The sequence below is a fragment of the Brugia malayi genome (assembly GCF_000002995.4).
Source record: "Brugia malayi strain FR3 genome assembly, contig: Bm_v4_Chr4_scaffold_001, whole genome shotgun sequence".
Lineage (NCBI taxonomy): Eukaryota > Metazoa > Nematoda > Chromadorea > Rhabditida > Onchocercidae > Brugia > Brugia malayi.
Window position 1 is genome coordinate 7827056 of NW_025062478.1, and position 25048 is coordinate 7852103.

Sequence of the window (25048 nt, forward strand, 5' to 3'; positions counted from 1 at the left end):
GCTGTTACTGTTCTGTGTTATAAGTGATTATAGCATTTCACCAAAGTAATAACTTGCTATTTTATCTCAACGATGTCATTACTTGGATAATGACTGTTCGTTAAAAAAAAATGGATAGATCGAGCAAGCGTAACCAATTACTAGTGAATTAGCAAAGTAGAATTTAATTCACAAGAACCATGGAGTTCTAATAAACGCCGGCTTCATATCGTGGCATATCGCTGTTTACAGCACGAATAAATGATATTAGTTTATTCTTGCACTTCATATACCTCTTACTAAACTACTTATAAACAAAAAAAGAAAAAGAGAGGACAAAGTGGTCAATAAAAAGTACAAATCATAGCTAATAGCTCAAAAACAAATTAGTGACTTAATAAAAAAGCGAGGAATGAAATTCAAAATTTATATAATCATCAACTATTTTTCTACAAAATCACTGTGAAAGAAAACCACTGTAAATCTAAGTAGCATCAATTATCTGTTTGGATTGTAGATCTTCTTTTTCAGTCGTGTGATACGCCAAGCATTCGGGTCTTCATACTTATTATACAAAGGATTAATCGTCTGGTTCTTTTTAAATGCAGATAATTTTGTGTTATCGCCCATTTTGAAGAAAGACGGTGCGAATTCTACTAACCATTTCGGTTCGATAGCAGTTACCTACAAAAACTAGCAGCTGAACTACTGTTATTATTAACTGGTACTAAAAACATTATATTTGAAGTACTTCCTTCATCAAATAAATGTAAATTTGATGCCAGACAATAAATTCAAACTGTTTTAGTATGCTAGTATATGCCGTAACCCAAAAAAAGTTATCCAAAATCATCTTAACAGTAAGATTTACAAACCTCACGCATGTATTCTTTTGTTGTCATCACAAGCTCATGATAAACAACCCACTCTGGTTGGTTTTGAAACAAAGCACTAGAAGGATGAATATAAACATTTTGACCGTCCACGATTGTTCTATATCCTTCCTAAAAAACAAAAACAATAAATGCAGAGAAAAGAAAAAAGGAGAAACTGCATTCTCTTGAAAGTGAAAACAATTTCGAATATTGAAAACATCGTCTCATAGTATAGCTCTGCCTCTTTAACAACGATATCCGAGAAAACAAAAAAAAATTTTTTTTTTTAGTTAGATATGAGCTAAATTGACTAAAAAAGAATATACCTGCGGATCTCGCTTGGCTGCATTTCGAAAAAACCCTGAGCATATAGCTTTCTGTATGCGTTGCACATCTCGACCACAACTTATTGTGTTCAGTTTATGTCTGTCCATGATACTAAGCAATTGTTTTCGAATATCCTACAGAAAAAAAAAAAAAAAAAAAAATTAATTAGGATACTTTCCTCTTGAAATTAAAAAAATTCTAAGACAAAAACGTATTGCATTTAAAACATACCTGTGCTCTTTTTAAAGTTCGGATTTGGATGAAGTTTTCGTAGCACCATGGCTGAGAAAAATGATGATGTTTCCAAGAATTGTAAACAGCTAATAGCGTTAAGTGATCACCTTCGGGTTGATGAAATTTCGCTTTCTTCTGGTCTGCTATTTCTTGTTTGTCCTTCAAGATAAGACAAAAATTTTTTTAATTTTAAATTTGATCTTTTCAAACTGAAAGTAAATTAAAACATGTTTTGTGAGAAGAAAGAAAACCACTTTTGGTCTGTAGAAAACATTCTGCACTGACAACATTGAAACAATAGTGAGCACTTCATCCGAACAACATAAATCCACCGACATGATCAACAGCTTTGACAAACTAGGTTCCAGTGGAAATTCAGCCATCTACATGCGAAATAATTCTGATAAATTCAGAAAAAAGATCAAGATAATAGCACAAAACAAAATAATAGTTCATTGAATAATCAAAATGTTATCCAACCCCAAATTAGTGCAAAACTGATCAGATAAATCAATTTTAAATTTTTCATAAGCTTTCCTATCATCACTACAACAAAATCTAACTCTCTATATGCAACAAATAGTGCAAAAATTCGTTAGACTTTAGAAATGAACATCTAAGAGGCTAATTATATCATAATGAGACATACCCTTCTGCCAAGTCTAGTCAACAATCCATCATTGTCAAGAGCACTTAAAGTGTGCAACTGCGTCAAGGCTGTAATCATAGCTTCCACTGGCGGTGCATCCATAAAATCAAAATCAATTAAATTGTTAATTCCCATAGCTTTTAGCTGCAGCAGTGTTGATGCAAGGTTTGTTCTCTGTATTTCAGGCACAGGTGTCGGCAACATTTCATCTCTGTAACGACAATATTAAAAAGTTAGTCATGATTTAAAGACTATTGTAAATCGAGGTTGTTCGAGAGAATCGTTCAAAATAAAAGTTCACAAGGAATAAATTATTTGAGATAATAAAATCAATGAAATAAAAAATACCTATAAGCTCTTTCAGTATAAAGTCTATAGCATTTTCCAGGACCCGTACGACCTGCTCGACCCGCTCTCTGTTTAGCTTGTGCTTGAGAAATTGGTGTAACCACCAGTGAATCCATGCCACTTTTTGGATTATATATTTTTTGTTTTACAAAACCTGGATCAACCACATAATAGATCCCATCAATTGTCAATGAAGTTTCAGCAATATTGGTTGCAATTACCACCTGAAATATCGATCCAATGTTTAAATTATTTCAGAAGATATTTTTGTCCCATTATAATACAACAACTAGAAGCAAAATAACACGGAATTTTCACTTTTCGACTGCCCGGTGGTGCAGGTTCAAATATTCGTGTCTGCATTTCGCTCGGCAGTGCACCATATACGGGTAAAATTATCAGTTCAGGCACATCTGGACCAAGACTTTTCATCCTCTCGTATAAAACCTCGCAAGAAGTATCAATTTCTTCCTAAAAATTACAATCACAAATATAAATTGATCAGATAAAAAAATCACTTTCCACTACATCATATAAAAATAGAACTGAAAAATGATTCAAGTTCTGAAACAATCCTGAGTGAGCAGAATTGAAAGTATCATGAAGCAGTGAATTCATACTTGTCCAGTGAGAAACACAAGGATATCACCCGGGGGTTCCGTAAGATGGATTTGCATGACAGTTATATGTGCAGCATCCAAATAATCCGTTTCTGGTTCACGTGTATAAAGAATTTCAACAGAAAACGTTCTACCAGGTATTGTAAATATAGGGGCTTCATAAAAGTACTCGGAGAATTTGACAGCGTCCAAAGTGGCACTACAAAACAAATTATGATTTCTCAATTTTTATTTTATGTACAATCAATTTTATTAAAAAAAATAAAACAAAATCAAAATTCTCCATTTGGAATAAATTTTAACATGTACTGAAACAAATCTGGTTAAAACAAGAGGTCAGAGGAAAATAACGAAACATAAACACACCTGGTAACAATTAGCTTGAGTTCCGGTCGTTTCTTTACTGCGGCTTTAAGTAGTCCAAATAAAACATCAGTATGGATAGTTCTTTCGTGAGCTTCGTCCAGCATTATTACCGAATAAGATGTTAAATCCGGATCCAACAAGCATTCTCGAAGCAACATACCATCCGTCATGTATTTCACTACAGTGTCTTGACTAAAAATATACAAGATGCTAATCATTTTTATAAATTTTATTTAATGATTCAATTACTGTTGCTATTTCGAAATTCACACCAATTCGAAACATCTACTGAACAATCTCATTTATATGAACTCAAAAAATAACAAAAAAACAAACCTTGTACAATCCTCAAATCGAATAGTGTAACCAACTTCGGAACCAAGTCTGCAGCCCATTTCTTCGGCAACGCGTTTTGCAACAGACATGGCAGCCACACGTCTTCAATAACAATGTGATTAATTGAACAAAAAGTGAGCAAAAGAAAAATGTTAAAGTCACAAGATATGCAAACATGTTTTGTAAATCTAACTCTATCGATATTAGTAAGAAGTACGTAGCGATCGAAAATATTTCAACAGCAATAGAGAATCAAGCTTAATTTTTCGCATTTCGGTTGTTAATGTATCAAGTAACAATTCAAAAAAAAAGTTTTTCGTTCACCTCGGTTGGGTACATCCAATTCGGCCACGAGCAGCATATCCAACTTCCACCATGTACTGAGTAATTTGAGTCGTTTTTCCGGATCCAGTTTCACCAATGACAATCAAAATATTCTGTGCGGCAATTGCTTCCAGAAGCGCCTTTTTCAGTCCAAAAATTGGAAGCGATTCGCGCTGTTCCTTAAGTGACATATTTGTTCGTTTCCCGTATGTCGCTTTTCCACCGGCAGTTACGTGTCGTAACCATTCCGGCATTTCCTGAATTACTTCTTTTTTTTAATAATATCACACGTATGGAATCCTATACGTATATAACTATTGTACTTTTAATGAAGTCAAGGAAGTTTCAAAAACGGAGACACTTCAAATTACGGTAAACAAATGATGCAGATATACTACAACTCACAATAATAAGAAAGCAATTGAAGAGATGTCTGTTGTTGTGATGAATGAAACAGAGCTAATTCAAATTACTTGGAAAGAATGGAAAAATGAATAATCCCATAAAAGCTTAATTAATATTAAGCGAAAGCTATTATAATCATTGTGTTAGTTGGACTGTAAGCTAGAAAGCTGCAATTATAGCTTCTAAACTACCTTTTGTCTTTGGCTTGATCCCGAGGCATCCATTGAGGACTGTATGGATAATTCCGCCATAGGATCATTGATTCTGGCAGTGGACGAAAGACCACTACGCTGAGAATGAGATTCTTGCTCACGTTGTGCTTGCAATTTCTGATCTCGCCGTTCTTTTGAAAGTGCACTCTAGAAATGCAGAGGATGAAAACTTCCTTTAGGTAGTGATAAAACGATGAATAAAAAACTATAATTAACAGACCTGCATTAAGGCTGCCTGCGCCAGGCTTCCATCCGGATTCTTCACAACTTTTACTGGTTCGAGATCTAACATACATTTTCCGTAACCACGTAAGAATTCCGGCTCTTCCTCAACAATTTCTATTTCGATATCTTCACCATCACTTTCCTCTAAAGACATAATATTCAGCAGGAATAAAAATAAACTGATATTATCAATACGAATTAAAAAAGAAACAAGCATCTAACTTTAGACAGAATCTACACAAATGAACATACCATCATAATTCCTGAGAACACCTAGCTCCTCATCAAAATCAGGCAAATCAGCATTAGTTATCGCTCCCCCACCCTGCATTTGTCTCAGTTCCCATCTTTCAGGAGTCGTTAAACGAACACGACTTTTCACCACACTATAATTCATTTAAATATCAAATTCACTTGAACAAAAAATATTCTAAAATAAAGTATTCTGCTAAGAATATCTGAATTGTATGTTTTAATCAAAAACCTTTTCGACTGAGTGACAGACACATCATCTGGATTGCGGGAAGTAGAAGGATCTATCCATGGTGCTTCGGGATTGCGAAGTACACGAGCACCATCTGCAAGTGGTGTAGGTTCATGTGGATTAAGATCTTCTCCTGTTTCCTGGTCAACCTCTTTCATTGACAAACCAATCTTTCCCAACTCGAATTTAATAACCTGAAAAGTAACTTCAGAGGATAAAACGAAGCAATACACATTAGCATCAAGATATAATTTAACAATGATTTACTTACATGCTTACTAGTTTCAGAGAAACAAAAAATTTGATTACATAAGCCAGAATAAAAGGAACATCTGTTTACCTTAACCTTGACCTTTTGGTTCCGTTTTAACACATCAGAGACAGCACTTATTCGGTCCTGCCTGATCTGCGATATATGTAGAAGGCCTTCGAAGCGCTGACGTAAGCCTTCCAACTGAACAAAAATGCAATTTTAACAGTATACATAAATTTAATGAAAGTCAAGTAGTAAATAATTTAATAACACTAAGAAAGGATGAAAAACCCAAAAATCGAAGTCGGGAAACATCAAAATTCCTAAATGATGAATTACAGCTGATTTGTAAAGTAAACCTGTACAAAGGCTCCAAAGTTTTGAATGCTTGTCACTCGACCACTGTAAATGTGACCAACGACAGGAGCGAGATTAATTCTCGTCCTCCTATTTTCGGAAGAACGTGATCTACTTTTGCGATATCGACTGGAAGTGACATTAAACTTTCATCTATTATTTTAGTATTTATAAGAATCTTAATTTCACCCCTTTTATATACCTTCCGAATTTTGCAGCTAAGAACTCAAGAACCTGCCTTAACACATCATGCTTTTCACTCCAATCTTTACTTCGTCTTTTTCTTCGATCTCTGTCAGTGGGACTTCGCCCATGCTTACGCTCATACGAATATTTATCCTTCCTATCGTCAGAGGAACAACGATACTTTCTTATTTCATTGTCCACACTTCTTGATCGATGCCTGCGTCTTCCCTTTTTATTCGACTTATCCGCAATTTCTGCCTTAATTCCAGTTTATTTAAATGCAAATAAAAAAACGGAAATCCTAAGAACAAACTGTAAAGTTAGACAACTCAAATTACACATAAAGTCAAACTTAATCCTGACAACATTATATATATTGTCAGCTTTTGGAAAACATATTTTCCAAAAAATTATTCTTTCTTACATGACTTTATTAGAAGCTTAATGTTAACATAACATGATCAACAAGCTCCAGTTTCAGAAATAAAGTGGAAAAAAGAACGAACTTTTTCTTCCTTCCATTTTGTCTGCAAGCCCTCTAGTTCAGTCATCAGTTTATCTGCATCGACATTTGGCATCGCAAGAGCTGGAAGTGTTTCGCGAAGCAATTCCTTATCATCGGAAAGAGTTTTAACGTTGGCTACATCTTTCTTTTTCAGCTGCATATGTTGTATAATGCGAAGGAGATTTGCTAATAGAGAATCATCAAACTGAAAATAATAGAAGTGTACTTCTAGAAAAAGAACAAGAGATTATTCATACATCTTTGATCTTATTTCTTATACATACATACCTGATCAGCCAATCCTTCTTTCATAATCGACTTCTTGAATTTGTCAAAAGTTGGATTTTCGGTGGCCAAATATATGACAAATTCTGCAACATCCTTATCTGCCAGACCAAAGTGATTGTCGAGTTCAACACATACTCTCGACACTAGCGAGAGACGCTCGAGTTCCTCCATTTCTGAAAACCAAAAATCTTTATTTCTTTTTCTAACATTTCACGATTTTAACTGCTATGCCACGCCAATGCTAGTGTCCCGCAACACTTGAACTCGTTCCACTGCTCAGAAGACAAATAATCAAAATCTTGATGGTTTGCGGCAGGTCACAACTCTTATGCCACAATAATGATAGTACTCCACAATGACATCACCGTTCTGAAAATCTTCGTCCCTTATGAGCCGCATTTTTTCGCCGTATAAAACACGGGGAAGCGCAACGAACGTGTTGGTTAAAGTACGTAACAGAACGGCTTGTATTGAATGTCTTGGTGACTGTCCACTACCTAGCTTAACTTGTAAGTTGGTGCATCGCACCTTAGCGGTCAACCAACATTGCAACTTTCCTCGCCTCTTGTAACCACAAAAACTGCCAGAGAGTCCTTGTCTGAATCATTCTGTATCATTTGTATTTCATATGTGCAAAGTGTGGCGGTGTGCAGAAATGAACATGGGAAGTGAAATGACCAGGTTAAGAGGTCAAATTAAAGCAAATTTAGCGAGACGATCAGCTGCTAAAATTATTAATTTCCCGTCACTATGTGTTTAGCGTTCGTCATGCGTTCGTCATGTATGTCCTTAGTGTGACCAGCGATCGGTTTTATCTGTAAGAGTGAGTCAACGTGTTGCTTTATTAGTTCAGCTATTTAGTATGGAGTTAAACAAATTTCCATTACTTTGTTTTTACTTTATGTATTAAGCAAATATTACTCGCAGATGTACATAGCCAGACAAATATACGCGCATATATAATCGTAATACAGTCCAAAAAAACGTGACTTAAAGATTATACTTAGAAGTATTCGTTTTCAACATGTAATCGGTGAAGTGTCTTATCTCTTTGATTTCAGTCCTGTTCAAATTCCATTTTCAAGGGAAAGAAATGCGTTGTACACAGAAGCAAAAATTTCAGAAATTTCATGATACGGTCACTGCATGGTTACATTTTTTGTGCTGAGTTTTCTCTGTGACAGAGTTATGAATAAATTCAGGAGAACATATGTCGATCAGCTGGGGGACACAGTACTCGAAGCTGAAAACGAATCTTCGTTTGGCAATTAATCGTTTAAAATTATTGGAGAAGAAGAAAAGTGAGATGGCACTAAAATCACGCACCGAAATTGCTGATTTCATTGCAAGTTTGTTTCGAACTTCGATTTTTTTTTTTTTTTTAATGTGAAAACTTTGATGGAAATAGGCAGTTGATTTGGATGGTAGGCTACAAAGGATGAAATTTATTTCCTCATTTTTATACGGATTTTCCAAATCATATTCAGTATAACAAGTGTGATTTATGTGATTTACATGTTTTTATTCATTTGTTGCACTAGTTACACTATTGTAAGAGTTTGTTTTTGTAAGAGCTTAAAAATTGGCATTGTCACGAACTCTGGAAGATATGCTCGGTCTTATCGAGATGTGAATTTGAGTTTAATACCTCAGATTCTAACGCGCGACATGCACCATTGCTTGTGATCTTTTTAAATAGAATAATTAATTATGTATTAGTTTTTGAAATAAAGTAAGCAGCGTTGTAATGAATCATTACTTCAGTAGTATATACTTTAGACCGCAAGGAAGACCGTGCTCGTATTAGAGTAGAACATATTATAAGAGAGGATTTTCTTGTCGAAGCATACGAATTGCTGGAAATGTACTGTGATCTTATTCTAGCACGATTTGGTCTCATACAACAAATCAAGTATGTCTTGTATCCTAACTTTTCTCCCTTTTATATTCACTCACAGATCCATTACAAAATAAAAAATTTTAAGGCATCTTGATGATGGGATTGCTGAAGCAGTAATTAATATTATTTGGGCTGCTCCTCGTGTGGCAACAGATGTTAGTGAATTCAAGGTAATGGAATTGCCTTTTTGGAACATGTTTTTAATGAGAGTTGCTTAGAATTTTTCACTGGACTTAGTCTGACATCTCATCCTAGCATGCAAAAAGCGTCTAAAAGATATATAATGCAAAGTAGATAATTCTGATTCTGACTACCTCAGCAATGCTTTTATGTCTTCATTAGGTTCCACCCAGCACTAAAACCTGGTATTTATTAACCTTATTGAACTCATATTCTCAGGAAAAGTTTGGTGGTCTAGATCTAAATTAAGCTATTGTTTTCGGTTCAAAATGTTTTCGGATTTTAGGTGATTAATGACCAGCTAACTATGAAATATGGCAAAACCTTTGCTGAAGCAGCGCGTAATAACCAGTTAGAATTTCCTGCCAAAGTATCACCAAAGCTGATAGCCAAGCTAAGTGTACAAGCACCTCCAAAACTTTTAGTGGAGCGGTGTGTTTTCTTTCTGTTTTTGTAAGATAGGGAAACGAGGAAAAAAGATTGCATATTCGATTTAAAGTCATTTCGTAGGGGGGAAAGCTGAGTTTCCATGAAGAGCTTGAACTTAACTATTCCAGATACATGATTGAAATTGCAAAGTGTGCAGGAATACCATTCACTCCCGACCCAAATATTATGCGCGAAGATGAAGTTACTGCTGCTGAACAAATGTTGATCGATTTTAAAAATCATGGCGGAGTATGTTTTTTTAATATATTTCTAGTGGATGCCGTTGTTAGTTTCGGGAAGTGTGCATTTCTTTATTTGCAGGAATTTAGTTGGATCAATTTGTTTAATTAGAGTAATTTCCAGCAAGGTTATGGTTGGATGTATCCCGATGACATCGTTTCAAATAGTAAAAAGCCACCTTCTTCACCGACAAATAAAGGATCTGGTTAGCACATGTTTTTTTGTTGCTATCAGCATTACATGATTTGTTCGAAGTCATTTTTTCTGAGTTATGTTTATAATTCATGAGAATGTTTAACGCTTTTCAGGATACTACCCGGGGCCGCTACCCCCCCCTGCGGGGTTTAAAGATGCTTTCGATGAGGGAGGTATTCCAGCTTCTGCACCAGTATCACTCGTAAATAATTATAAAGCTTGTAATTATCCTTGCTTGAATCAGGTATGTTTCTATGTTATTCATTACATAATCATAAGTATGGCTGGAATTATTCGTGTATATATTCTGATCTTTTTCGTTTCCTATTTCATTCATGTTTATTGTTTAAAATTTAAATCAACCCTGTAGTTGTCACAAAATTTTTTCCTTTGATTTTCTCGTGCTCACTGTTTGCACTACAGTTAGAAATGATAAGTTACGGGAGGTACTATAGGATTGTTTTGTAGGTCGATGATTCATCAGGGAACATTAAAATCAAGCCGAATACATCACCAGGTCTCCCGTCGGCTCCTCCCACAGATGCTCATCCGCTACCTTCAAAAATGAATCATAATAGTTAGTTCATTTGTTTTGCACTTTTTATGAAAATGAGATTAAAAAAAAAAAAGTATGCCAAATTTTCTGGTTGCAGCTACACCAGAGTTCCCAGAACCACCAAACGATTTACCCGGAATGTTGGATTCAGCATCGTTCCCATCAGCGAAAACTAGTGATGAACAACAGTCAGGTGGTGATAATGATGAACTTGATTTTGATGATTTAGCGAGGCGTTTTGATATGCTAAAGAAGAAAAATGCCAAATAAATGTTGTGTCTTTGAAGTACTTTGTACGAAACTTTTACTTATTCCATATATTTGCTATATTTATATCATGATAAATATTATTCTAAAGCAAAGCAAATCTTTCATAAGATTCTGAATGCGGTCACCATTTCTATCTTGCCGAAAAATTAGGGGGGAGGTATAAATAAGTGGTTGCTTTCAAGTTTTTTTCGGGATTCGGTGAGTTCCAAAGTCACGATGAATTGAAGTTCTAAGTGTCACAATTAGTTGACAAACGATGAAAAATATCCATAATTACGGTGATTTGTATATTCATTTGCTTCAGAAACAAGAAAGGATATTTTCTACTCAGTATTTATTTTTACTTATATTGCACTTAGTATTGTGAAAGTTGGGGTTCAGTTTGAATATAATTTGTGGCTTAGAGTCGAATTGGACTTTTGTATATTCAAAGGCCTTCCTTGTTTGTTATTGTGGTATGTTAAATGAAAGGTATAGACGAATGCTGTAATGATTTTATTTGCTAACAACCACAGTATATAAATATTAACATATATGGAATGGATTTTAATATTATAGCTTCTCAAAGAATGACTATTAGCTTAGAAAATCTTTACAATATTTCGACATTGTAATCAAATTTGATTTGGAACAAAGAAGTAATTTTTAACATATTAAACAATGCATACACCTTTGTTATCAGATGACAAGCAGATAAGCTCAATTACAATGGGAAGATGAGTGTTGAAATAATGATTGCTTACATTATGCAATTTAAAACAGTTTTACATTTCTAATTTTCAATTAAAACGAATCTTAGTATCATGGATTAATACAATTTTATTTGGAAGTTCGTGAGATTATTTCGAGTTTCGCGACACTTAGATAAAACTTCATTAATGGTTAATACTTCGAGCTGGTTAAGAATACTCAGCCAGAAAATTAGGTTTTAGATAATTTGTAAGGTTTTATCGACAGAGACATTAGTGATATTTCGGTGAAAAAGTTGTCTTTCGTCTAACTTCTGTATAATCTGTAAGATAATATCAGCAATTGTATCAGTGTTGCAGTCATGAAGCATTGTATCATGCGAAAATGGTATATCTATGATAGTTCTAGAGCAAAGGTTAATCCAACCGTAATCCTCTTCAGCTTCCGAAGTTTTTTGAGCAAGCGATCTCAGAAGAGTTACGTGAAGCTGAGGGACTTCTAGACTTCGTTTTGGGATGTAAATGTGCATCATCTTCAGCAACTCCCAAGCATTTTCGGTCATTGCTTCCAGTAGTTCACTATCGACTTTCGTGCCACCACAATGATATTTCACAATTTTGTTGATCTGCCGGTGATGCTCCTCATAAGACGCCAGTTCTGTCTCGGATGTGCTTTTGCGCCATTGCGCAGTTCCATCAATTGATATTATGTCGTTTATATGAATTCCTGAAATAACGATGGAAAAAAATATGAAAATTTCATTCCTAGATAAAGTAAATTTATAGGGACAAAGGAACAATAAAAATATAATAAGGTTTTTACAATAAAGTTTTCTTCGAGATGTATGAAATGTTTAAAGTTATTTACAAATCCATACATAAATTTGATCGGCGGACAATGATTCCTCCGATTCGTTGTACCTGTTCCGGATATTCAAAAAAATTATGTCTCTTGTCAACATGTCTTTTGTAGATAGAAATGGGAGAATTTATAAAAGTGAAAAAGTAAGAGTTTACCTTCTTGCTGTAACTGTACTGCACATTGGTAAGCCAGAATTGCTCCAAATGATGCACCGATGAATAAGCGTATTTTTACTTTGCATAAGTCGTCATGCAAATCTCGTATATATTTGGAACATAAACTTTCAATGGATTGGTGGAATTTGGGATCTTTTGAAGATCGAGAAAAACTATTTGGGTGTTCAACACCGATTATTTTGAAGGAGCTTGAAGGAGGTAGCCTTCTCATCAGTTGCTTTATCAGCGGTGCATATGTCCATGTCACGCCGCCAACGAGCGCATGGAAAAAAACGACTACCGCACTTCCAGTAACATTAATATCTGATTCGCTTTGATAAAGCAATCGAACTGTTGTCAAATTCCCAGATGTTTGTAAAATTTCTGTTTCCTTTGAAGTACCACGCTTATTAGACATTTTTTTATCAATTTGTACTGCTGAATCAGTGTTTCTTCTAGATTCAGGATTCATAAGTCCGATTGTGTTGTCCGAAAGAGAATGAGCTATGTTAATAAATCGCTTTTGTAATAAATTGCTTAGCTGTATGAAAGTGCTATATTTGAATATTTCATCAAGTTCAATATGGATTTTTAATTCTGACTCAATAAGACGTCTTAATTTTAGAGTAAGCAACGAAGTTCCGCCTTCCATAAAGAAATCATCATCATCTTTAATCCAACGTTTCTTCAAACATTCACTCCACATTTTTCTTAATTTTAAATCAACAATATGATCATTCGTAGATGGTAGATAAAAGTTTTCTTCAGGTATTATTTCGTCTTTTGTTGTTTCTTGAATATTAGAATTAATTGACATCTGTTGTAAGAAAGAAAACATTCGTCGACATAGTGCCGAGGTATGCTTGAGACTACTTCGATTTTTCATTCTGATTCTACAAGAATAATAACTTTTTGCACGATCTATTTCCACTTCAATTTCGTAAGTACAATTCATTGGTGCCTGAGTTTCACCTTTTCCTAATACTGATTCACGATTTTCTTCCAATCCATAGCGAAAATTAAAAAATATAGTTTTGTGAAGACGGTTCAGCACTTCAACACTTGGTGATTTCAGTTTTTTCAGTTTAATTCGAAGTAATTTTAAAAGTGGAATGAACGGTACTTGCTCGAATTGACGGCTTTCATTAACTGCTCTATCAATATTTTCTACATATTTCTTTACATAACTTGCATATATAGTGGAAAGATCAGATAACTCCATTGTTGACTTACTCGAAGTGGTATTGACATTTCTCGAAGTGGCACTGATGATATCAGTCTTCTCTAAAGGGTTGTTTGCACTGTTTATGAATAAATAGTTGAGGAAGTTACCTATGATATTGTTTGTCTTGGACGAGCGGTTGGCAGCTGCTACATTTATAATTAATTGATCTATGCCAGATAATTCATGTAAAGATGAAGCAAATGCACTAAGAAAAGCTACAAGAGGAGTAGTTTCAAAATATCCACAAATTTTTTCAATCTTCTTCACTTCGAAAGTAAATTCTGCTTCTGAATAATTTCTGAAATCTGTTGATTTCGTATAGTGAACAAAGTTGCTGGTAATTCGAGAACCTAAATTCTGATTAACTAAACCAGAGTGATTCATCTGACCTTCAGTTCTTTCCCATTTCTCCAAAATGTTATTGTAATTTGGATCATTTATGATCCATTTCAGAATCTTATCAGCATATTTAGCTGCTAGTCCCTCTAAGAAATGTTTCTGTTCAAATTGTTCGATGGAATACTCAGCATATGTAAGAGGTAGTTTTGAATTACTATCGAACTGCTTGTTTTTCAGAACTTTCTGATACAGATCACTTAAATCATTCTCCAGAAGATTCGTTGACCATGCATCACTAATTATATGATTTATTCGGAGAATAACAGTATGAGATGTACTGCTGGTTACTTCAATTGCACATAAAACCGGTGGTTCACTTTTGAGGTTTACTTCCACGTCCTGAAGTATTTTTATCTTTTCTTCAGTAGTATTTTCATTATAAGATACTAGTCCTTTCGGAAAAGAGCTTCTCTGTACTGTACTACTGTAGAAATAAACTTCTGTCCCAGAAAGTATTTCTTGATGCACATCAAAATTTCGCTCTGGAAAAATTGTTCGAAACGAAGGTTGTCGTAAAATTAGGCGCAGAAAAGCCAATTTCAAATGTTGAAGGCTCAATGATGCGTCAAATTTTTGTACAAATATGAGTTCATAATATTGCCGTTCTTTTGTTTCGTTCAGAAATTGAAATTGTTGCTGCTGAAAGCTTAAAGGAATGTTATCAAGATTGAAATCGCTCTTGTTTATCCCAGAAAATTTCTGAATCCCATAAATCTCATTACTTGACTTTTTATGAAAATGGAGAATGTGCTGTGACAATCTTCTCACTGTCCGATGACGAAAAACATTGCTTATACCGATACAATGCGCAACATTAGCTTCGATCAATTCAGTGAGCCTCGTTGCCGAAAATGAATTTCCACCCACTGCGAAAAAGTCATCATTTACCGAAATGTTGTCATTCTGGAGGACTTTCCGGAAGAATCCAAGCAACATCGATTCCATACTGTTTTCTGGTTCTGCATGTTTCAAACATTGGTCATTCTCAGGATTCTGTGACATCGCCAAAGCTTCGACATCAACTTTTGAATTTTTGGTAAGCGGATATTGCTGTAGGAAATGGTATTGAATTGGTATCATGTAATACGGCAAATGCTGTTGCATGAAATGTCGTATAGCAGCGGGATGGAACCGATTTTCGAACAAATCCGATAATATAACAAAAGCTACAAGCTGTCGCTGTTGACCTATTAATTTCAGAATTACCTTCGCAGACTTAACTTGCGGATACTGACAAAGAATGGCTTCAATTTCACCGAGTTCAACACGGTATCCACGAATCTTTACTTGCTTGTCGTATCGTCCTAGGAAAAGAATCTCATTATTTGGTTGCATTCGGACCATATCTTTGGTACCAAAATTATTTCCTGGCGATATTGAACAACAACTATCTACTTCACCAAATTTTTTGCTTTCAATTTCTTTCTCAGCATTTTCTCGTATTACATCACTTGAAATAACATAACCCCGAGTGATCCCAATTCCCTTTATGCATAATTCTCCTACTCCCATTTCTTGCACAATCTCACCACAGAAATTTCTTACCGTGACAACAACATTTGTTATTCCACAACCGATATTATTCGGTCTGTCTAGCAGTTTCATCCTTTTAGTCAAAGCATAGGCTGTCGTTTCAGTTGGTCCGTAGTTCTGAATTACATTGACACCTGATTTTAATGCACACTCCAAAATTCTTTTGCTCGCACTTTCCGCCCCAACAATCCAATACCGCAAATGTCTCAATTCCCCAATCTCTTCATCTTTGAAAGTATTCACCAAACTAGGAAACAACAATGCATGGGTAATATTACCATGTTTCACTTCATTCAGGAATGTATGTGGTGTGAAGAAATCTTCTCGGAGAAGCAAGGCGCTACCATTAATTAACGCCATTGTAATTTCTAGAACACTATTGTCGAATGCAAAGTTTGTAAATTGGTAGACGCAGTCACCAGGTTTCATCCAGAAATCTCGAGTACATGCTATAGCCATGTTGAGAAGACCATGTTGACCAATTGTTACTCCTTTAGGCTTTCCGGTAGTTCCTGATGTAAATATGACGTAAGCTAGATCATTCGGCGTGTTTTGCAGGTGTGGAGGAAGCTCCAGTGGTTCTTTGTCAAATCTCATATTATTTAAGTTGATTTCCAATGCATTTTGAAATGAAAAATTAAATGAAATTTGAAATTCATCATCGTTATTTATTAGCTGATCAACAGTAACATAGAATTTTGCTCCAATTTGCTCCAGAATATTTGAAATTCGCTTAGCCGGACCGGTGGAATCTATGGGAAGATAGGCAGCTCCAGTCATAGTAATTGCCAAACATGTTGCCAATGTTTTAATGCTATTATGAGCAATAACTGGTATCACTGTATCAGATCGTAATATACCGCCCGTTATTTGGGCTACCTTTTCTCGTATAATTTTTGCAGTTCGGTAGATTAATCCGGTTAGAGTGCGGTAATTGATACTTTCCTTACTTTCAGTTAGAACCGTCATGGCTGTCCATTGACGATTGGCTACGAAAGCTTCTCGAAGCAAATGCTGATAACTGAATGCTGGATAATCGCTTTTCTGAAGAACATTTTCATCATTGTCACATCCACTTGACGCCAATCTTTCTTTTGATCTTACACCCATGTTTTTGACGCTAAAATACTCTTTACAAAAAAAAATTTCGTGCGGACATCTTCGCCTTTCTTTAGATTCTATTTCATCGTTTGTTACAATGACTTTTTCCATTCTACGAATTGTCTTCGCCCACTGATTGAGCATTATCCTCATTGATTCGTCATAAAAGAAATCTTGTTTACACTCAATTTTTGCCTCAATATCTTCATGATATTGTGTGAGAAACAATGTTAAAGTACATTTCGTAAATTCAGAATTGTCATTTAAAATTTGATAACAATGGCTGGAGTATTGCATATAGTTGTTAACAATCATAATATCAGCAAAATTAGAAACCCCATATTTTTCGCATAATTTTTCTATTTCATCATTAGAAATATCAGCATTTATGTAAGCATTCGCAAAACTCTTAGCAATATCCTGAATTAAATCCTGATAGTTCCTAAGTCTGGAATTGATTATTACTGGCAAAACATTGATGCACATTCCAACGCATTGTTGAGCTCTAGAATCACGCATATCTACCGGACACGAAATAATCATCTTGGAATCTTGTGTCGCTATTCCCGAGAGTACCTTGCTGAATGCTGCAAGCTGTACAACAAACGGAGAGCAATAACATTTCTTAGCTACTCTTTTGATCAAGATGTTCAAACTTTTGAACTTTTTATAAAAAAATTTACATCTATAATTACTTGAAACAGTAGCAGTTATTTTCTCATAGTGAATATTTGCGCCTTCCGTATTATTTAGATTTTGCGACCAGAATTTTTGCATTTCAGTGTAACGTTCCTGAAATCGCTGCTTTAACCGTCTACTGAACTGAATGAAATTGTCGTCTTTCACTGAGATATGTCTATCTTCGAAATAACTGTTGCTTAATTCTCTGGCTATTATAGACAATGACTTTCCATCGCAAATGATGTGACTTATTTTAAAATGAAATTCACAATAACTATCATCAGGTAGCTCTTGCTTAATACCATCAATTAACCAGCAGAGAATCGGTATCGCATGAAAAGGATTCGGTACTATCAGTGATGCTCCCTCAATATTCGTCTTTCGTGGTGTAATGTAAATTTCAGTACCAGAGTGAATTTGTTGAAAAAAATCGTTGTTCTGACAATAGAATGTTGCACGAAGTGCAAAATGACGCATTAGTATTAAATTGAGAGAATGCCTTAATTTCGAAAAGTTTATACATTTCAGTGCAATTGAAAAACCTGTCTGGTAGGCCTTGATAAGATCACTTGTAATGGTAATAGCAGTAGTGGTAGTGGTTGACAAACTGGAAATTGATGTTTCTGTAGCTGCATTGTAATACATTTTGGCTAGAGATTCCTGAAGTGGGCATACACGGATTTTTAACTTTTCATTTGATATCTTCAAGATCTTCAAATCCTGCTTATTGTTTATGTGTTGCGCAAGTTCTCTAACCGTTTGGTACTTAAAAATTGCTTGTGGTGGACATTGGTAGTTGACTTGTTGCTCTATTTTATAGCAAATATTTGGAATCAATAAGGAATGACCACCTATAGCAAAGAAGTTGTCAAAAACAGAAATTTCTGAACACTCTAACACTTCTTTCCAGATACCAAGTAAAACTTCTTCTAGCATCCAACTTTTTTTGATTGTGCCTTCAGTTGCATTCACATTTTTCGAATTATTATTCTCATTCAGAGGTTTTTCAACTCTGATTAATTCACAAGATTTTAAAATGCCTTTCACTTTCATAGATCGATTGGACAACAATTGAGAAGCTATTTGAACGAATAGTTCCATAGCATATTTTATCTCCAAATCACTATACTTTTCAATTTTGTATTCTACTGACACCTCAATATAGTCCTCAAATTCAGTACAGTACCATGCTTGATCGAATTTTGCATATTTTGCGTTGATTTCTTCTACAATTGTCTCAACTCCGTCAATTCTTGGTAGTTTTGTTGCAGAAGCATTTTGGACAACAAATGAGACCTGATATGATTCCGTACCTGAGCTGCTTCGTGTTCCGTTCAGCTTCCGTATAATGTAGTCGAAAGGAATATGCTGAAATTGAAGAGCTTCGGTGATATTTTGCTGAAGATTGTGAATTAATTCAGAGACACAATCAAAAGCAGTGTCAATTGGAATTATTACCGTATTGACAAATAATCCGACACAGTTTATCGTGTCGGACGTACGATTTAGTGCAGAAGTGACGACAGCAAAACGATGTTTTTGTTGATCACATAAGGAACGTACAGTTAAGGAAAATACGCCAAGCAAGTAAGCAAATAGCGTGCATCGTTCCGCCACACAAAAATGCTTGATTGCAGACAAATATAAAGGTATTTTGAGCCTGATTACATTATTTCTCCTGTCAAATTCTTCATTAGACAAATCACCTTGAAGTGACAGTGGTGGGAAATCCCGCAGTTTCAGAAGCCACTTCTCCTGCACTTCTAGTTCATCTTTTGCCACTGCTCTATCAATCAACGTGAGATCAACGTCGGCGCCTTTTAATGCAACTCGAAATTTCTCCAATTCTCTTCGTTGTTGTAAACAGAATTCAGCATAACTAGTACCCTCAGTGAAATCAAAAGATACACTGCCTCCATTGATAAGTATGTTGTAAAATTCTACCAGATCGTTAGTAAGTATAGCAATTGAACGGCCATCAACAATTAAATGATCGAGAATTAGCATTAGCTTCAAGTTGCCGGAAACAATTACTGCTAACAAAGGCGTATCGTATATACTTGGCAATTCTGAACTTATTTCCGACCCTGTGACGTCATATCCAAACACATTTTTACAAACTTCAATGTAACATTCACTCAACGATGTTACTTCCTGAATTACTTTTGCAACCTTTTGAAAAAATATTGTGCGCAGAAGTCGATGTTTTCGCATAATATAATTTAGTGCAGTATTCAAAACTTTAAGATCCACAGAGCCATAGAATATTATTAAAAATTGTAGTTTGTAACTTTCACGATATTCTTTCCCAAAGCTATAAAGGAACAAAAGCCTTTCCTGCTGTAAACTTACTGGAATACTTCCATTAAGCCAGAATCTGCTCTTCTCATCACCGTTATAGATTTCGTTATATTTCGAAGACATCTTCTTGTTTAAGCTCCTGTTGTTGTCCACGTTGTCGGATATCTTAACGTTATTTACTAATTGGTCATCTGTTAATTTATCAGACCTACCATTATTCTGCAGTACATTGGGTCTGAATTTTGCTGATTCCAGCACTGTTAAATTTTCAACTTCTTTATGATTGCCTATTGAGTGTGTCACTTTTAAACGCTCTAAAATAGCTCTGAAAGATGCTAATTTGAAAATATCCCGAAGCTGAAGATCCATCCCAGTGTCACGTTTGATATTTTGGATTGCAATTAAAGCTTTCAACGAATCGCCGCCTGCTTCAAAAAACGAATCATCAATTTGAATAGCTTTTCCTGGCAGCAATGCAGCAAATATTCCTATCACCTGTTTTTCCCATGGTTCAAAAATACAGTCAGTTTTTAAAGGAATTTTTGAATTCAGTAGTTTTTCTGGTACGGGTAGTAGTTTTCGATTAATTTTTCCATTGATATTTAAAGGAAATTGCTGGACAAAAACATAATGACTCGGAATCATAAAAGCTGATAATTTTCCCAGCATATACTCGTTCAAACTCTTTATCATCAGCTGTCCTTTCTCTTCCTCCGTGATGATATCATTACAAGAAATGATATAAGCTATAAGGAATTCTTCTCCTTCTATTCTTCGCAAACAAACAATACATTCCTTGACTAAGTGATTCTGTCCCAATACGGCTTCAATTGTAGGAATATCAACTTGCATTCCCCGAATTTTCACTTGGAAATCGCTGCGGCCATGAAAAAGCAATTGTCCCACATTGCTTTTTATTTGGGCCAGATCAGCAGAGTAGAAATAACGCTTATCGTGATTTAATAGCAATTCAAGTTGTGTCAAATCATTATTATTGAGAAATGATATTTGATTGAGATTCTCGTTATCATGATAACCACGACTAATGCCTGCTCCCGAACTACAGCAGATTCCAGTAATGTGTTGTCCACATAAATTTTTATCACCATCATATATGGAAAAGAAAATATTTTTAAGGGGTTTACCAACAGATGAAGTCTTATCACAAACTTTCATTAACTTGCAGGTAGAGTAAATGGAGTGCTCAGTCATGCCATATTGATTGTGGAAGTGAAGACCAATTCGGATAGCATCTTGTAAGACTTTATATTGAATATAATCACCACCGAAATTAATTTTTTCCAGATTTTCCAGTTTTTTGAATTGTTCTGGTTGAACAACAGACAAATATGCCGGCATTATATAAGCATGGGTAACCTTTGACATTTCTTCTAAATCTGGTATTCGTTGGCTTGCAAGGTATAGACTTGCTCCATTTGTTTGAGCTTCCAAAATGTCTGCAAAAAATATATCAAACGATGGATTTACTACTTGATAAATGATGCTACTTGATTTGATACTCAACAACTCCGCGTAGTTTAGTACCAAGTTATTGAGTCCATAAAATTCGGTGCAGATTCCTTTCGGTGTACCGGTACTCCCTGACGTAAAAGTCATGTAGGCCAGATTATGCTGAGTCAATTTTTTTCTTAATTCTTGGTCAGAATATCCAGAAATCACAGTAATTATTTCGTTAATATCATGTCCAAAAACAGAATTTTGCCCCTCTGAATTCTGAAGCATTGTTCCATAGAAATTTTTGGAAATATATTGATTTGCGACGTTATTTTCTTTGCATTCATAAACGACAGCTGGATATGATAATTTTGCAAGGATTTCGTTTAATTGCTCCAAAGAAGTCTCAAGATTCAAAGGAGCTACTCCTATACCACATTTCCACAGAGAGAAAATTGAAAGCAGAAGAAAAACAGATCGGTCTAAAATAAGTATCACAAAACTATCATTTCTCATATCTTCTCCCAGAAACTGTAACCAACGTTGCGTAAGAAATCTTGATAATTGATTACTTTTCTGTTGCAAGAATACATTCGAGAATGGCACTCCTCTTTGAATAATTGTATTACCGTAAAAGTTCATTTTGTTTTGCTCATCAATTATATTCAAAACTGTGCATTTTTGCGGAAAATCACATCGATTTTCAAGCCTTAACTTATAATCCATAAATTCTTCCATAGAACTTACCATTTTTATGCTTTTAATAAGCATATGCAAATTTTGAGACATTTTATGAAGAAGTCTAAAATACTGCTGTACCATTGTTTCTATCGTATTTTTATAGAAACGGCTACTATTATATTCAATTTTCAATGTCATACTTTCATTATAATACTGAAAATGCCAGACCTGATCATATTGTGCAAAGTTTGATTCATTACCATCATCATTGTAAGAAATGTCACCGCTGTCGTCCGAAATAAACAAAACCTGGAAAAGAGGCGAATTTGGCAAATCGCGTTCTAAACGCAAGGCTGCTATCAAATCATCGAATTGCAGTTGTTTTTGGATGCTTTCGTTCAAATGTTTATAAGATTTTGTAATGAAATCATGAATTCGATCATTGGGATTAATGGTATTGATCAGTGGTACCACATTTAATAAACAACCAATAATGGTGCATAGCTCAGAGGTTTCTCTTTGAGCAGTTATTATCCCAATGCAACAGTCCTTAAATCCATATCTTTTGTACTGCAGAAGTTGAAAATTGGTAAGAAGGACAGAAAATTGTGTCACGGAGCACCAAATAGCTAAATTTTGCAAACTTTTCTGGATTTTAGAATCTATTTTAAATTGTAAGCAACGACCTGAATATTTCCCTGCTTGAAGTCCAGTTTCATCTACGGGCAACTTTTGAAGAGTAACGTCAAGTAGCAGATGTTTCCAGAAAGCTTTATATAATTTTCGATTTTGTCTCTGTTGATCTTCCATAAGAACAAAATGTCCATATTGATAAGGTATTGATCTGAGAGATTTTTCTTCATAGTAAAATATACGCAGTTCATCTGTTAATAGTTTGATAGAAGAACCATCAATCATAATGTGATGTATCTGGATGACAATTAGATTTGAATTTTTGATATCTGTGTTCATAGTTTGTTTCTTTCCCAGGATTCGCTGATCTTTTTCCTGACAAATTTCATTAGAAATGCTTTCCTTTATTTTTTTATTGTCTTTATTATCTTCTTGTTCAGTGACAAATATCCTCATTGGAATAAACGAGTCAAATAGGTCAATTGGTTTCAACAATTTCCACACATATTCACATTCTGCAGAAATCCAGAAATAAGCTTCGGTAAGAGATAAAATTGTTTGACCTGTTAATGTATAAATCGTTCGTAATGCTGTATGTCTTGCCACCACCTTATTGAATGCTCTTTGGAGTTGATGAATTTTTAAACTTTTAATACTAAATTTCAAAATTTCGACAAAATTTAATTCACGTTCGATGTCTAACTGATGAAGGAAAATTAGTCGTTTTTGCGCTGCACTTAGCGGTATTTCAGCGCCGCTTCTAACGATCTTCGTCAACTTTTCGGTAAGAAGCTGAAAGTTTGTAGTTTTCTTGCTTTCAGGAATACTACTTCCTTGGATAGAGCTTTTCAGAATATAATCAGCCAAAGCACTAATATTAGGATGTCGATGAGCGCTTCCATAAGGTATCGAAAATTTTCCACTAAATTCGCTCTCCAAAACAAACTCCAACCTTGCTAATTTTAACGAATCAAAGCCAAGTGATATAAATGATGTTCGATTGTCGTTGCACGGCGCTTCAACTATGGCCTCTACTGCCTTACGAATTTTATTAATTATTGATAATCTATTTGCCTCGCTTGCAATAGATTTTGAGATCATTGTATCATCATAAAAAGCGCAATGATCCGAGATATTAGTTTTTGTCGAACTCTGAATTTCTTGTTTAATTCTTTTCATGTCATAGACATGAGATTCATGAAGATTATTGTCGTATCTTCCTAACTTTTCGCGAGTCTTTTCGTAAGCTTTATTTGCTCCTTCTTCTGGAAATCTTTTAATATTTTCCGAAAAACTGATCCCTTTAACATAACCACATTCAAATCCATCAAAACCATATAGTTTTACACTTATTTTGATAAATTTAGATTCTGCAATTGCAACCCATAATTGTCGAAAAATCGCTGCCGGTAGTGCAATTTGCTCAACTTCTTTCACTGATATTAGTAAACTGGTTTCGAAATGCACTTGCAAAGAGTACTTCAGAAAGGTCAAGATCTCACTATCCGGAACAATGTATTCATTGTCGTTACTAAAACTAAAACAAAGTACTGTCGTGAATTCTCCACCCTTTACTACTTCGTCATCTTTTCTTTTCCACACCGAAACATCTTGCAAAATCTTTGACTGCACTTTATCCAAATTATCAATTTTGAACATATTAACTAAAATTTTATCTAAGTTCTGGCATAATTTTGTCTGCCAGTAACGTATTTCCCCAGCATACCCTTGAATTGTACTGTTTCCAGATAAAACCTTAAGAAGTTCCAATTTATTCAGTCCAGCAGCTGATTCCAGCAATACTTTTCGACTTGGTTCTGGATCCATTCGTCCACTGTCAATTTTAACAGAATCAAGCACAAGCAGTAATGAATTATCCCCAAATCTTCTTCTGCTTTCGATGATTATTGGTAACAAAACTTGCTTCAAATCCATTTCAAAATCCTGTAAAGTAATCTTTGTCTGTAAAATAAGACTGAATTCATGCCCTGTGACCGATTGTGTATAACTAAAGTAATTAAAATGGAATTAATGAAAAATCAAAAAAAAATTTTTCTACTCATTTTTATTAAAATACACTTATAATATGACCGACCAGTTTGTTACTGTCTTTCATCTAACACCAATTATCAAATTATTTTTTCTTATTTTTTCTCCCACTACAATATTTGTTTAATATTATCAGTAACTATTCCCTTTTGATAATCTAACATCTAGAGAATTATTAAAAATGACATCCCTCTTTCCCAATTGCGCAGTTTCGCAATGATGGCAACTAATTGCTTAGATGAATTCTATTTTCTCTCACCATTTGATGATGATATCCGATTAGATCATATTTTGAAGTGAACTGGACCGAAACAACTTATAGGGAATGATAAGCGTCTTATGAGAAGAGTGAAGCATTGCATTACAGACTGACACTTTAAAGCGTAGAGATTAGTGTAATTAGGTCCAAAATAATAACTAATTTTGCAAGAATTATATTAGCTGTTTTTTTCTCTTTTAAATTTCTTCAACTATTATTAGAGCAAAATGTTGGTTATTTGAAGTTGCAATCACACAAAATTTTCATTTTTTTGTCTAAAAA

At 34.7% G+C, this 25048-nt stretch overlaps 3 protein-coding genes across 3 annotated transcripts; 1 reads left to right on the forward strand and 2 right to left on the reverse strand.

Moving 5' to 3' along the window:
- Window positions 1–477: 477 nt before the first annotated feature.
- On the reverse strand, window positions 478–7144 carry Bma-mog-5 (Uncharacterized protein; the record flags this gene model as incomplete). Its single annotated transcript, XM_043082060.1, has 21 exons — window positions 478–663; window positions 855–983; window positions 1181–1315; window positions 1413–1574; window positions 1670–1798; window positions 2065–2275; window positions 2413–2636; window positions 2731–2883; window positions 3033–3231; window positions 3399–3590; window positions 3735–3836; window positions 4059–4315; window positions 4655–4822; window positions 4896–5044; window positions 5153–5286; window positions 5385–5578; window positions 5725–5838; window positions 5997–6123; window positions 6233–6438; window positions 6687–6890; window positions 6974–7144. 21 exons carry the CDS (start codon window positions 7142–7144, stop codon window positions 478–480), a joined length of 3546 nt encoding a protein of 1181 aa, XP_042937994.1.
- Window positions 7145–8183: 1039 nt separating this feature from the next.
- Window positions 8184–10743, forward strand: Bma-istr-1 (Uncharacterized protein; the record flags this gene model as incomplete). The annotated part of the gene is made up of 9 exons (XM_001901606.2): window positions 8184–8322; window positions 8753–8885; window positions 8959–9043; window positions 9340–9485; window positions 9611–9731; window positions 9846–9927; window positions 10031–10161; window positions 10386–10494; window positions 10571–10743. 9 exons carry the CDS (start codon window positions 8184–8186, stop codon window positions 10741–10743), a joined length of 1119 nt encoding a protein of 372 aa, XP_001901641.1.
- Window positions 10744–11671: 928 nt separating this feature from the next.
- Bma-nrps-1 (Uncharacterized protein) lies at window positions 11672–24574 on the reverse strand (the record flags this gene model as incomplete). The annotated part of the gene is made up of 3 exons (XM_001901605.2): window positions 11672–12159; window positions 12450–24420; window positions 24554–24574. The coding sequence occupies 3 exons, from the start codon at window positions 24572–24574 to the stop codon at window positions 11672–11674; spliced, it is 12480 nt and encodes a 4159-aa protein (XP_001901640.2).
- Window positions 24575–25048: the final 474 nt, after the last annotated feature.